This window comes from Pelecanus crispus, chromosome W (genome assembly GCF_030463565.1).
Source record: "Pelecanus crispus isolate bPelCri1 chromosome W, bPelCri1.pri, whole genome shotgun sequence".
Lineage (NCBI taxonomy): Eukaryota > Metazoa > Chordata > Aves > Pelecaniformes > Pelecanidae > Pelecanus > Pelecanus crispus.
Window position 1 is genome coordinate 4,687,787 of NC_134675.1, and position 14,246 is coordinate 4,702,032.

Consider the following 14,246-nt stretch of genomic DNA (forward strand, 5'->3'; position numbering starts at 1 on the left):
AACCGCTCAGCCTCTGGAGGCGACTCCTGTCAGGCGTAAAGGAAAGGTATCCCTTCAAGGAGGATGTTTTATACCGCCCAAGCAAATGGACCACCGTAGAGAAGGGTATCCAGTACCTGAGGGAATTAGGCGTGCTGGAGGTGATTCAGTGACCTGAATGATGAGCAGTTACCCAAAGACCCAGATGAAGTCAGGTGCACACAATCCATGTGGCGGAAGGTGGTACGGAGCGCACCAGCATCGTATTCCAACTCGTTGGCAATACTAGCCTGGAAAGATGACGAGGCACCAACGGTGGATGAAGTGGCTAGACAACTCCGGGACTACGAAGAAAAGCTCTCTTCCTCCCTACAGGCCTGTGTCTCGGCTGTGGAAAAACTGTGCCAAGAGTTCCAACAACTCAGAGAGGATCTGTCCTACTCCCCACCTGCATGGACCAGTGTCTCAGCCATTAGGAGTCAACGTCCCTATGCTCAAGAGAGAGGATATAGAGGATACACACCACGGGGCACCCTGTGGTTTTACCTGCGTGATTATGGAGAGGACATGAGAAAGTGGGATGGAAAACCCACCTCAACCTTAGAGGCACGGGTGCGTGAGTTGCAAGGAAAAACTATTAGAAAAGGCGGTTCTCCCAGGAAAATTGCAGCTCCAGTTTCCAGTGAGCAGTTCCCCAGACAGAGTAAGAGGGCTAATTTTACTTCCGACCCTGGTCAGGGGACTTTTGATTCACATTTACAGGAAGTGAACAGCGAATACTGTGACCAGTGTTAGAGGGGCCCTGCCTCCAGCCAGGTGGAGGAAAGGGACAACCGGGTTTACTGGACTGTGTGGATTCGATGGCCTGGAACATCAGACCCACAGGAGTATAAGGCTCTAGTGGACACTGGTGCACAGTGTAGCCTAATGCCATCAAACTATAGAGGGGCAGAACCCATTTGTATTTCTGGAGTGACAGGGGGATCCCAACAGCTAACTGTACTGGAAGCTGAAGTGAGCCTAACTGGGAATGAGTGGCAAAAGCACCCCATTGTGACTGGCCCAGAGGCTCCGTGCATCCTTGGCATAGACTACCTCAGGAGAGGGTATTTCAAGGACCCAAAAGGGTACCGGTGGGCTTTTGGTATAGCTGCTTTGGAGACAGAGGAAATTAAACAGTTGTCCACCTTGCCCGGTCTCTCAGAGGACCCTTCGATTTTAGGGTTGCTGAAGGTTGAGGAACAACAGGTGCCGATTGCTACCACAACTGTGCACAGGCGGCAATATCGCACCAACCGAGACTCCCTGATTCCCATCCATAACCTGATTCGTCGACTGGAGAGCCAGGGAGTGATCAGCAAGACTCGCTCACCCTTTAACAGTCCCATATGGCCAGTGCGAAAGTCTAATGGGGAGTGGAGACTAACAGTGGACTATCGTGGCCTGAACGAAGTTACACCGCCGCTGAGTGCTGCCGTGCCAGACATGCTAGAACTCCAATATGAACTGGAGTCAAAGGCAGCTAAGTGGTATGCCACAATTGATATTGCTAATGCATTTTTCTCCATCCCTTTGGCAGCAGAGTGCAGACCCCAGTTTGCTTTTGCCTGGAGGGGTGTTCAGTACACCTGGAACTGACTGCCCCAGGGGTGGAAGCACAGCCCCACCATTTGCCATGGACTGATCCAGACAGCACTGGAACAGGGTGAAGCTCCAGAACATCTGCAGTACATTGATGACATCGTTGTGTGGGGCAATACAGCAGAAGAAGTTTTTGAGAAGGGAAAGAAAATAGTCCAAATCCTTCTGAAGGCTGGTTTTGCCATAAAACAAAGTAAGGTCAAGGGACCTGCACAGGAGATCCAGTTTTTAGGAATAAAATGGCAAGATGGACGTCATCAGATCCCAATGGATGTGATCAACAAAATAACAGCTATGTCCCCACCAACTAGCAAAAAGGAAACACAAGCTTTCTTAGGCGTTGTGGGGTTTTGGAGAATGCATATTCCAAATTACAGCCAGATCGTAAGCCCTCTCTATCAAGTGACCCGGAAGAAGAACGAATTCAAATGGGGCCCTGAGCAACAACAAGCCTTTGAACAAATTAAATGGGAGATAGTTCATGCAGTAGCCCTTGGACCAGTCCGGGCAGGGCAGGATATTACAAATGTGCTCTACACTGCAGCCGGGGAGAATGGCCCTACCTGGAGCCTCTGGCAGAAAGCACCAGGGGAGACTCGAGGTCGACCCCTAGGGTTTTGGAGTCGGGGATACAGATGATCCGAAGCCCGTTATACTCCAACTGAGAAGGAGATACTGGCAGCATATGAAGGGGTTCGAGCTGCTTCAGAAGTGGTTGGTACTGAAGCACAGCTCCTGCTGGCACCCCGACTGGTGGTGCTGGGCTGGATGTTCAAAGGGAGGGTCCCCTCTACACATCATGCAACTGATGCTACATGGAGTAAGTGGGTTGCATTGATCACACAACGGGCTCGAATAGGAAGCCCCAGTCGCCCAGGAATCTTGGAAGTGATCATGGACTGGCCAGAAGGAAAAAACCTTAGAATATCACCAGAGGAGGAGGTGACACGTGCTGAAGAGGCCCCACTGTATAATAAATTGCCAGAAAATGAAAAGCAATATGCCCTGTTCACTGATGGGTCCTGTCGTCTTGATGGAAAACATCGGAGGTGGAAAGCTGCTGTATGGAGTCCTATACGACAAGTGGCAGAAACTGCTGAAGGAGAAGGGGAGTCGAGTCAGTTTGCAGAGGTGAAAGCCATCCAGCTGGCTTTAGATATTGCTGAACGAGAAAAGTGGCCAGTCCTTTATCTCTGTACTGACTCATGGATGGTGGCAAATGCCCTGTGGGGGTGGCTGCAGCAATGGAAGCAGAGCAACTGGCAGCGCAGAGGCAAACCAATCTGGGCTGCCGCATTGTGGCAAGATATTGCTGCCCGGGTAGAGAACCTGGTTGTAAAAGTTCGTCATGTAGATGCTCATGTACCTAAAAGTCGGGCCACTGAAGAACATCAAAACAACCAGCAAGTAGATCAGGCTGCTAAGATTGAAGTGGCTGAGGTGGATCTGAACTGGCAACATAAGGGTGAATTATTTATAGCCTGGTGGGCCCATGACGCCTCAGGCCATCAAGAAAGAGATGCAACGTATAAATGGGCTCGTGATCGAGGGGTGGACTTAACTATGGACAGTATTGCACAGGTTATTCATGAGTATGAAACATGTGCTGCAATCAAGCAAGCCAAGCAGTTCAAGCCCCTCGGGTATATTGAACGATGGCTGAAATATAAATATGGGGAGGCCTGGCAGATTGATTACATCACGCTCCCACAGACCCGCCAAGGCAAGCGCTATGTGCTCACCATGGTGGAAGCAACCACTGGATGGCTGGAAACATATCCCGTGCCCCATGCCACCGCCCGGAACACCATCCTGGGCCTTGAAAAGCAAGTCCTGTGGTGACATGGCACCCCAGAAAGAATTGAGTCAGACAACGGGACTCATTTCCGAAACAACCTCATAGACACCTGGGCCAAAGGGCACGGCATTGAGTGGGTGTATCACATCCCCTACCATGCACCAGCCTCCGGGAAAATTGAGCGATACAATGGATTGTTAAAGACTACCCTGAGAGCAATGGGTGGTGGGACATTCAAACATTGGGATACGCATTTAGCAAAATCCACCTGGTTAGTCAACACCAGGGGATCTGCCAATCGAGCTGGCCCTGCCCAATCAAAACTTCTACGTACTGTAGAAGGAGATAAAGTTCCTGTAGTGCACATGAAAAATATGCTGGGGAAGACAGTCTGGGTTACTTCCCCCTCTGGCAAAGGCAAACCCATTCGTGGGATTGCTTTTGCTCAAGGACCTGGGTGCACTTGGTGGGTGATGCGAAAGGATGGGGAAGCCCAATGTGTACCTCAAGGGAATTTGATTTTGGGTGAAAATAGCTAATGAACTGAATTGTATGATATTAATTGTTTTATAATACTGTATGTTATCTCTTAACTATATGTTATCTCTTAACTGCATGTTAATATAATAATATAGTAGGTTAATATTAATTATATAATACTGTATATTATGATTGCTATATGCCACATCAATGGTATTGCAGTAAGAATTGCCCAGCTTAATGAAAATGAACTTTGATGAAACCATGTTGGAATGAGAACTGACTTCAGCATGCAACAGTCCAACACTGCACACCACCTCTCCTGCTCTGAAAGACTGTGATGACAGATGGAACCCAAAGTCATGGGCTAAATGAACTCAATGGACATTTTAGAGGGATGGGCCATAGACGAAGGGAATGATATCTGTGTGTATATCAAGATAGGGAAAGCGGTGGTGATTAATTAGAACACATTGGAAAGGGGAGGGCCTGTGCATGACGTAGATGGTATAGAATAAGGGATGGATACTGTCCTGGTTTCGGCTGGGATAGAGTTAATTTTCTTCCTAGCAGCAGGCATAGTGCTGTGTTTTGGATTTAGTAGGAGAAGAATGTTGATAACAGGCTGATGTTTTTAGTTGTTGCTGAGTACTGCTTATGCTAGTCAAGGACTTTTTCAGCTTCCCATGCTCTGCCAGGCGCACAAGAAACTGGGAGGGGGCACAGCCAGAACAGTTGATCCAAACTGACCAAAGGGCTATTCCATACCATATGACATCATGCTCAGTATATAAACTGGGGGGGGTTGGCCGGGGAGCAGCGACCGCTGCTCGGGAACTGTCTGGGTATCGGTCGGCGGTTGGTGAGCAATTGCATTGTGCATCACTTGCTTTGTATATTATTATTACTATTATTATTATATTGTTATTATTATTTTACTTTATTTCAATTATTAAACTGTTCTTATCTCAACCCAGGAGTGTTTCTCACTCTTACTCCTCCGATTCTCTCCCCCATCCCATCAGGGTAGGGGGAGTGAGCGAGCGGCTGCGTGGTGCTGAGTTGCTGGCTGGGACTAAACCACGACAAACAGGCTGCCCAGAGAGGTGGTGGAGTCACCATCCCTGGAAGTGTTCAAAGATGGGTACATGTGGCACTTGGGGACATGGTTTAGTGGACATGGTTGTGTTGGGTTGATGGTTGGACTGATGATCTTAGAAGTCCTTTCCAACCTTAATGATTCCTAGTTTTTAGTTTCATTATAAATAATCCAGCCACCAAACCAGGAAACATGAAATTGCTACTCTGCCCTTAATTGGTTTAGTGGTGGACTTGGTAATGTTAGGTTAATGGTTGGACTGGATGATCTTAAAGGTCTTTTCCAACCTAAACGATTCTATGATTCTGAAAGGTAAAAAACCTTTTAATATGCTCTCTTTCTAATGTCCATACCAGGGTTGTCACTTTTATAAGTTGCTGTGAAACAAAATTTCAGGGTCAGCTGGTGGTCCTATGACAACTTAATGTTCCTTCACTAATGAATATAGCACTTGAACTCTGAACATCTCTCACTTCCAGTAAGAAATATTGTGGGAAGAAGGTGTTTGGCTCAGAAGGGAAAAAAAAGCAAACCTTACAGTGATCACAGCAGGCTTTTTCTGACCATATGAAAAAGTAATAATGATAAGTAGTAGAGAGCACCACATCCTCCCTGACATGAACAATAAAAGAAGACAATTCAGTTCAGGTTCTTTGAATCCAAGAATAAGGCACCATTGCCTCAAAGCAAGAAAAAAACTCAAACAAACAAAAGACTTGCAGGGCATCCTGGTATGTAAGACAGCATCTACAACCTGTTAACCCTTGCTAGTTCATCTGTAATAATCATACAGTGAATTTTATTAACAAATAATGACTCTGCTTCCTCGAGTGCCCATGCTGACTTTCAAACAAACTGACCCACTTCACTGGTAAACATATGATAATCCTATTCTGAGGAAATCAGTGCTCCAAGCTCCAACATGCTTTAAGTTGAACACAAAGTATCATGCTGAAATGGCTATTAAGCATGAAGTTTAAATGTCTACCCTCAAAAAATATGTACAAAATTGTAACTGGAAACATGTTGGATCAACCGTGTCTCTAGCTAGGGAATTTTAGTGACTTTAACACCATTACTATTTACACATTTATGTATCTTACTGCCAGGCAAGGACAGCAGAACAGTGGCATTCTATGTATTTCTTCACTGCAGTACATGGAAAAATAATTCAGTTCTGATCTCATCATTCAGAACACATTTTGAAGTTGCACTTCATTTCCAGTTTCTTCTGACTATTCAAACCTGTGAGATTTTTCAGAATGTTTTATTTCATATATGCTGAATATCATTTATTATATGATGTCACCAAATACTTTGCCAGTGATTTTGAAGGAAGTGTTATAAGCTCATGCATGGTTCTACTCAGAATTAACATCAAATCACACTCCCTCTGATTCGTTCAGTTTTATATTTTATATAATATAAATGGTCTTTCATAAATGTAGTTTGAAATAGAAATGGATATTGCAGGAGTGCTATTCATTTTGGAAAGACATTTGAATAACCAAAGAAAACTAATAAAGTATAATATAGACAGGTGTTACTTACACAGATACCACATATTAAGAACAATACAGCTGTTGATATAGCTTACAAGATGGGGTAATAGTGCTCTATTTCAGATTTTGTGCACTAGAATAGCTTTCTGAGATACTTAACTGATTTTATTTAAGGTCCCAGGGGTGCAACAGTCAACAGATTTACTCTAGCAAGCATAACTGCAACACAATGCTCCAATGCAGAATACTCCATCTAAAAAGTGCAAACAGCAATAGTGAGCTGTTGCAATTTGAGTTCATTTGGCAATGACAAGGCTTTTTAAGAACTGGCATTAAAATTTTAATGGGAAAACTATAATGTGGAAACAATTTTATTGCTCCATTACAAAAAAAAAAAGGTAATGTCAATGTGAATTACCATGTGATCTCCAGCACTGAAGTACTACAATGAAACTAGCATGTTACTGCAGTGAAAGCACACACATAACACATAGTTACATAGTATGTAGCACTGTTATACTCATGATAGTAGTAAGAATCTAAGCTTAAAAATGTAGAGAAGTTGAGAGGCAAAGAGTCTGTGTTCCAGTTCCTAGAGGGCACAGAACAACAAACGATTTGAGATATCAAGGTCTGCAGCCTACCTAAGAAGACATGAATGAGATATAGACTAGGAAACTCTGGGAAATTCACCTTTGTGCCATATTAAAAACATATTCACTTTATCTGATGTTCAAAATATGTTAGATGACCTGGTTGTATTTGATCCAAGGTTTCCCAAGTTTTAATGGCTGCCCATCATTAAATACATTTTTAAATTACTTGTATTCATGCACAAAAAAGAAAATTTTTGTTAATAAGGTGTCATGGTTTAGCCCCAGCCAGCGACTAAGCACCATGCAGCCGCTCGCTCACTCCCCCTACCCCGATGGGATGGGGGAGAGAATCGGAGGAGTAAGAGTGAGAAACACTCCTGGGTTGAGATAAGAACAGTTTAATAATTGAAATAAAGTAAAATAGTAATGCTAATAGTAACAGTATAATAATGATAATAATAATATACAAAGCAAGTGATGCACAATGCAATTGCTCACCACCTGCTGACCGATACCCAGACAGTTCCCGAGCAGCAATCGCTGCTCCCCAGCCAACCCCCCCCAGTTTATATACTGAGCATGACGTCATATGGTATGGAATAGCCCTTTGGTCAGTTTGGGTCAACTATTCCGGCTGTGCCCCCTCCCACTTTCTTGTGCACCTGCATAAGCAGTACTTAGCAACAACTAAACCATCAGTGTGTTATCAACATTCTTCTCATCCTAAATCCAAAACACAGCACTATGCCTGCTACTAGGAAGAAAATTAACTCTATCCCAGCTGAAACCAGGACATAAGGCTGTTACAAATACCTCACAAAGGAAACATTGCTCAAAATCTTCAAACACCAGCAAAGACCTGAAGCTTTAATTCCAGATCCCACATTGTTAAACATTCTGCTATCCTCCCCTCCTTTGAGTATCACCCTGTCACCCAAGAATTAGGAGATGTGAGCATCAGCAGCTCCTGCATAAATAAGTATTGGCTATCCTTTCTTTCTGAGGAAAGTTTGCAGAAAAGAACAGCTATTCCCTGGCATCACACTTTCCTGTATTTGGCATCTTTCTACCATCTCTGAGGTGTAGGCAAGGGATGAGGGGTTTTGTACACTTGGGAAACACAGCTGTTATACTTTCTCTTTCCACATGTTTGCTTCCTCAGCAGAAGAAGGAAGAGGTTTCAGGTGAGCAGGATGACAAAGGTAACTGACAGAGCAAAAAATTATGCCTTCTATTATGCATCCACTATCATAGTTCTTACATGAATTTATATTTTTTATGGGAAGAAACCAGATCCTAACTGGTCTTTTAAGATACTCTTTAATAATGTGTATCACTTTCAATAGACTATATATTGCACAGTTGTTTATACCTTGCTGCACAGATACCAATATTTGTCAACCTGTGTTATTTCTTAATGGAATTTAATTCGGAATATATACTCTGCTATACTTCAATACCTTAAAAATACTGTCTACACTCTATTATTCAAGACAGAAAAATGATGCATGAAATAATTAATTGCTTTTTCATTACTATGCCATATATATATAAAGGTTATGACATTCAGTGCAAACCTACAGTAGCTTAAATGTTATCTATCAAACTGCTACAGCTTGCTTAGTTCATAGAATTATTATTTTTGGCTTACCCAAATCTGTAGCTTAATTCTTTTTTCATTTTTGAAAACCGTTTTTACTTTGAAATCGATCCCAACTGTGCTTACAAATGCAGACGTAAAGGAATCATCAGCGTATCGGAACAAAAAGGAGGTTTTCCCAACACTGCTGTTGCCAATAATGAGCAGTTTGAACATGTAATCAAAGTTCTGGTCAGATGTATCTTTCTGGCAATATCTGTAATCTTGAGCAGATGCCATCTGTAATATAAAATAAAAAGAAATAGTTTATTGTCTCTTGTATCGTATAAAACTGGAAACATTCAGTTTTTATTGGAAATTTTGATAACAGATATGAATGAACTCAAGAAGAAGTTCACAGAGGCTTGTCTTTTTTATGATTCTTGTATCCATGGTAATACTTCCGATTGCAAAAGAGGATGTATCAAAGGTAAACATCACTGGTGACTGGTACCAAAAAAACCCAAAACAACTAAAAATCCAGGACAGTTCTTGAGTATATCATTAAAAAAGATCTACTTTCAGAAAATGTGATGAATTAAATAGACAGTGGAAATATAGACAGAGATGAATGCTGGGTTATGATATAGGAGGTATATTTCCAAGCAAAAGCTTAATCTGTTTCACATCTGATAGAATTCTTGAAACATTTATTTTACTGTAAATATCCTGCAGTCTTTTGTAATGCCAATAACCTTATTCAAAGCATTTTGCCATTACCTGTTTTCAGTTATCATACCATTAGGTCTTTTCCAACCTAAACGATTCTATGATTCTATGATCCTAAATAGTGAGTTGGGTATATACTTCTGAAATAAGGTCTTGATTTTTTCCAGTTCTCGTTTCTTCTATAGTTTTGGAATTTGCAATGTTAATGCAACATCATCATAAGTGACAGTTGCCACTGTTTTCAAATTTGAGTCCTTAAAATACAGCTTCTGATCCATATAACACACCTGAATAAGCACAGATTACTGAATGCTGCTAAATAGCAAGCTTATTTTGCTCTAGAGTACAAAGATCATGGGTTCCATTTATAAAAAGTACACTTTTAGCTTTCAGGAGGGTTGCAGAGATTAACTTGAAAACCTGACCAAAATACTACCTGGGAAGCTCAAAAAGCAGATGGCAAAAATAAAGAACTTAGAACTAGGTAGTCATATGCTTTTTAAGAAAAATAAGTATTTTGGGAGCCTGGCAGGATTTTAAATTCTTGGAGTTTGGCAATACTAAGGGCAATACATTTGCACACTGATTTCAGACAGAAAGACAGACAGTATATCCTAACATAAAGGTTTATGGAAAAGCAGCCCACGTCAAAGATTTCTAAGTTAGACATCTCAGAGTGCATTTGGGCAGTCAGAAAGGACAGCTGGAACCAGGACCTTGCAGAAGGGTGAGGGCTGTACACTAACCCACCTTCTCAGCAGAATTTAGATTACTGCATAAATTTTCTGAGCTACTTCTGCTGTCTCATAGTACAAATAACAGTATACCAGCTTCTTTGGGCTACTGAAGAGGCATAAAGAAGTGGGGACAAAAAGTCCTGAAGGAGACAATGGAAGTAGCAAGCCTTTAAGAGAAAATTCAGTGTAAGATTTATATTTCATAAATAATGCAGTAGGGAGTGTTTGATTTCAGAATTACCCTTTTATTTAGCAGTGACTAAAGTTCTTGATTAAATGTAGTCTTGGGTATCTACGTGTTTACATCCTGAGTTTTTGCATTGGCCTTAATATTTGAGCCTTAATAATATTAGCCTTAATAATTGAGCCAGCAGTGTGCCCAGGTGGCCAAGAAGGCCAACAGCATCCTGGCTTCTGTCAGGAATAGTGTGGCCAGCAGGAGCAGGGAGGTGATTGTCCCCCTGTACTCAGCACTGGTGAGGCCGCACCTGGAATACTGTGTCCAGTTTTGGGCCCCTCACTACAAGAAAGACATTGAGGTGCTGGAGCGTGTCCAGAGAAGGGCAACGAAGCTGGTGAAGGGTCTGGAGCACAGGCCTTATGAGGAGCGGCTGAGGGAACTGGGGTTGTTTAGCCTGGAGAAGAGGAGGCTGAGGGGAGACCTCATCGCTCTCTACAACTACCTGAAAGGAGATTGTAGTGAGGTGGGTGTTGGTCTCTTCTCCCATGTAGTTAGCGATAGGATGAGAGGAAATGGGCTCAAGCTGCGCCAGGGGAGGTTTAGATTGGGTATTAGGAGAAATTTCTTCACGGAAAGGGTAGTCAAGCATTGGAACAGGCTGCCCAGAGAGGTGGTGGAGTCACCATCCCTGGAAGTGTTCAAAAATGGGTAGATGCAGCACTCTGGGACATGGTTTAGTCTAGTCTACCCTTAATTGGTTTAGTGGTGGACTTGGTAATGTTAGGTTAATGGTTGGACTGGATGATCTTAAAGGTCTTTTCCAACCTAAACAATTCTATGATTCTATGATTTATTCACTACTTTCACAGGCATGCAACAAAGAAGCTTTAGAACAAAACCCTAAAAATTACCATGCGTATACATCACTAATCTTTCATCTTTCTGATTTCTACAGCAAAAGACAGAAACAAATCCTGTTCACCTTCACTATTCTCCCTTACTGTAAAACTATTTGGGGATATTTTGTTTGGAACATGAGAAAAAGAAAATCAAATGCTGTTTACACCAGTATAATCACAACTGGCTATAAAGTAGTAAAGAAGATAATGCTGATATTATGTACAATTTGCAACAAGTCCAGCAGAAAAAAGACTGTGCAGTCGCTGGGGATACCAGTGTGTAGCCTGTGTGCTTTCCCCAGCAGCCTGTTCTGCTGCCCTTCTGACTGTCGTGGTTTAGCCCCAGCCAGCAACTAAGCACCACGCAGCCGCTTGCTCACTCCCCCTACCCCGATGGGATGGGGGAGAGAATCGGAGGAGTAAGAGTGAGAAACACTCCTGGGTTGAGATAAGAGCAGTTTAATAATTGAAATAAAGTAAAATAGTAATGCTAATAGTAACAGTATAATAATGATAATAATAATAATGATACACGAAGCAAGTGATGCACAATGCAATTGCTCACCACCCGCCGACCGATACCCAGACAGTTCCCGAGCAGCGATCGCTGCTCCCCGGCCAACGCCCCCCCCAGTTTATATACTGAGCATGACGTCATATGGTATGGAATAGCCCTTTGGTCAGTTTGGATCAACTATTCTGGCTGTGCCCCCTCCCAGTTTCTTGTGCACCTGGCAGAGCATGGGAAGCTGAAAAAAGTCCTTGACTAGCATAAGCAGTACTCAGCAACAACTAAAAACATCAGTGTGTTATCAACATTCTTCTCCTACTAAATCCAAAACACAGCACTATGCCTGCTGCTAGGAAGAAAATTAACTCTATCCCAGCTGAAACCAGGACAGTATCCACCCCTTATTCTATACCATCTACGTCATGCACAGGCCCTCCCCTTTCCAATGTGTTCTAATTCATCACCACCGCTTTCCCTATCTTGATATACACACAGATATCATTCCCTTCGTCTATGGCCCATCCCTCTAAAATGTCCATTGAGTTCATTTAGCCCATGACTTTGGGTTCCATCTGTCATCACAGTCTTTCAGAGCAGGAGAGGTGGTGTGCAGTGTTGGACTGTTGCATGCTGAAGTCAGTTCTCATTCCAACATGGTTTCATCAAAGTTCATTTTCATTAAGCTGGGCAATTCTTACTGCAATACCATTGATGTGGCATATAGCAATCATAATATACAGTATTATATACTAAATATTAACCTACTATATTATTATATTAATATGCAGTTAAGAGATAACATACAGTATTATAAAGCAATTAATATCATACAATTCAGTTCATTGGCTATTTTCACCCAAAATCAAATTCCCTTGAGGTACACATTGGGCTTCCCCATCCTTTCGCATCACCCACCAAGTGCACCCAGGTCCTTGAGCAAAAGCAATCCCACGAATGGGTTTGCCTTTGCCAGAGGGGGAAGTAACCCAGACTGTCTTCCCCAGCATATTTTTCATGTGCACAACAGGAACTTTATCTCCTTCTACAGTACGTAGAAGTTTTGATTGGGCAGGGCCAGCTCGATTGGCAGATCCCCTGGTGTTGACTAACCAGGTGGCTTTTGCTAAATGCGTATCCCAATGTTTAAACGTCCCACCACCCATTGCTCTCAGGGTAGTCTTTAACAATCCATTGTATCGCTCAATTTTCGGAAATGAGTCCCGTTGTCTGACTCGATTCTTTCTGGGGTGCCATGTTGCCACAGGACTTTCTTTTCAAGGCCCAGGATGGTGTTCCGGGCGGTGGCATGGGGCACGGGATACGTTTCCAACCATCCAGTGGTTGCTTCCACCATGGTGAGCACATAGCGCTTGCCTTGGCGGGTCTGTGGGAGCGTGATGTAATCAATGTGCCAGGCCTCCCCATATTTATATTTCAGCCATCGTTCACTATACCCAAGGGGCTTGAACTGCTTGGCTTGCTTGATTGCAGCACATGTTTCACACTCATGAATAACCTGTGCAATACTGTCCATAGTTAAGTCCACCCCTCGATCACGAGCCCATTTATACGTTGCATCCCTTCCTTGATGGCCTGAGGCGTCATGGGCCCACCGAGCTATAAATAATTCACCCTTATGTTGCCAGTCCAAATCCACCTGAGCCACTTCAATCTTGGCAGCCTGATCAACTTGCTGGTTGTTTTGATGTTCTTCAGTGGCCCGACTCTTAGGTACATGAGCATCTACATGACGAACTTTTACAACCAGGTTCTCTACCCGGGCAGCAATATCTTGCCACAATGCGGCAGCCCAGATGGGTTTGCCCCTGCGCTGCCAGTTGCTCTGCTTCCATTGCTGCAGCCACCCCCACAGGGCATTTGCCACCATCCATGAGTCAGTATAGAGATAAAGGACTGGCCACTTTTCTCGTTCAGCAATATCTAAAGCCAGCTGGATGGCTTTCACCTCTGCAAACTGACTCGACTCCCCTTCTCCTTCAGCAGTTTCTGCCACTTGTCGTATAGGACTCCATACAGCAGCTTTCCACCTCCGATGCTTTCCCACGAGACGACAGGACCCAACAGTGAACAGGGCATATTGCTTCCCATTTTCTGGCAATTTATTATACAGTGGGGCCTCTTCAGCACGTGTCACCTCCTCCTCTGGTGATATTCTAAGGTTTTTTCCTTCTGGCCAGTCCATGATCACTTCCAAGATTCCTGGGCGACTGGGGTTTCCTATTCGAGACTGTTGTGTGATCAATGCAACCCACTTACTCCATGTAGCATCAGTTGCATGATGTGTAGAGGGGACCCTCCCTTTGAACATCCAGCCCAGCACCAGCAGTCGGGGTGCCAGGAGCAGCTGTGCTTCAGTACCAACCACTTCCGAAGCAGCTCAAACCCCTTCATATGCTGCCAGTATCTCCTTCTCAGTTGGAGTATAACGGGCTTCAGATCCTCTGTATCCCCGACTCCAAAACCCTAGGGGTCGACCTCGAGTCTCCCCTGGTGC

The 14,246-nt window shown here is 43.5% G+C and overlaps 1 protein-coding gene across 1 annotated transcript in view; it reads right to left on the minus strand.

Annotated features, from left to right (window-relative positions):
• The window catches only part of LOC142596487 (ras-related protein Rab-3C-like), a 169,792-nt gene extending 160,818 nt beyond the window's left edge, over positions 1-8,974 (minus strand). Inside the window, exon 1 of the mRNA XM_075725610.1 lies at positions 8,747-8,974. Within this exon, the coding sequence (XP_075581725.1) occupies positions 8,747-8,974 (228 nt within the window). The remainder of the gene's footprint in view (positions 1-8,746) is intronic.
• Positions 8,975-14,246: the final 5,272 nt, after the last annotated feature.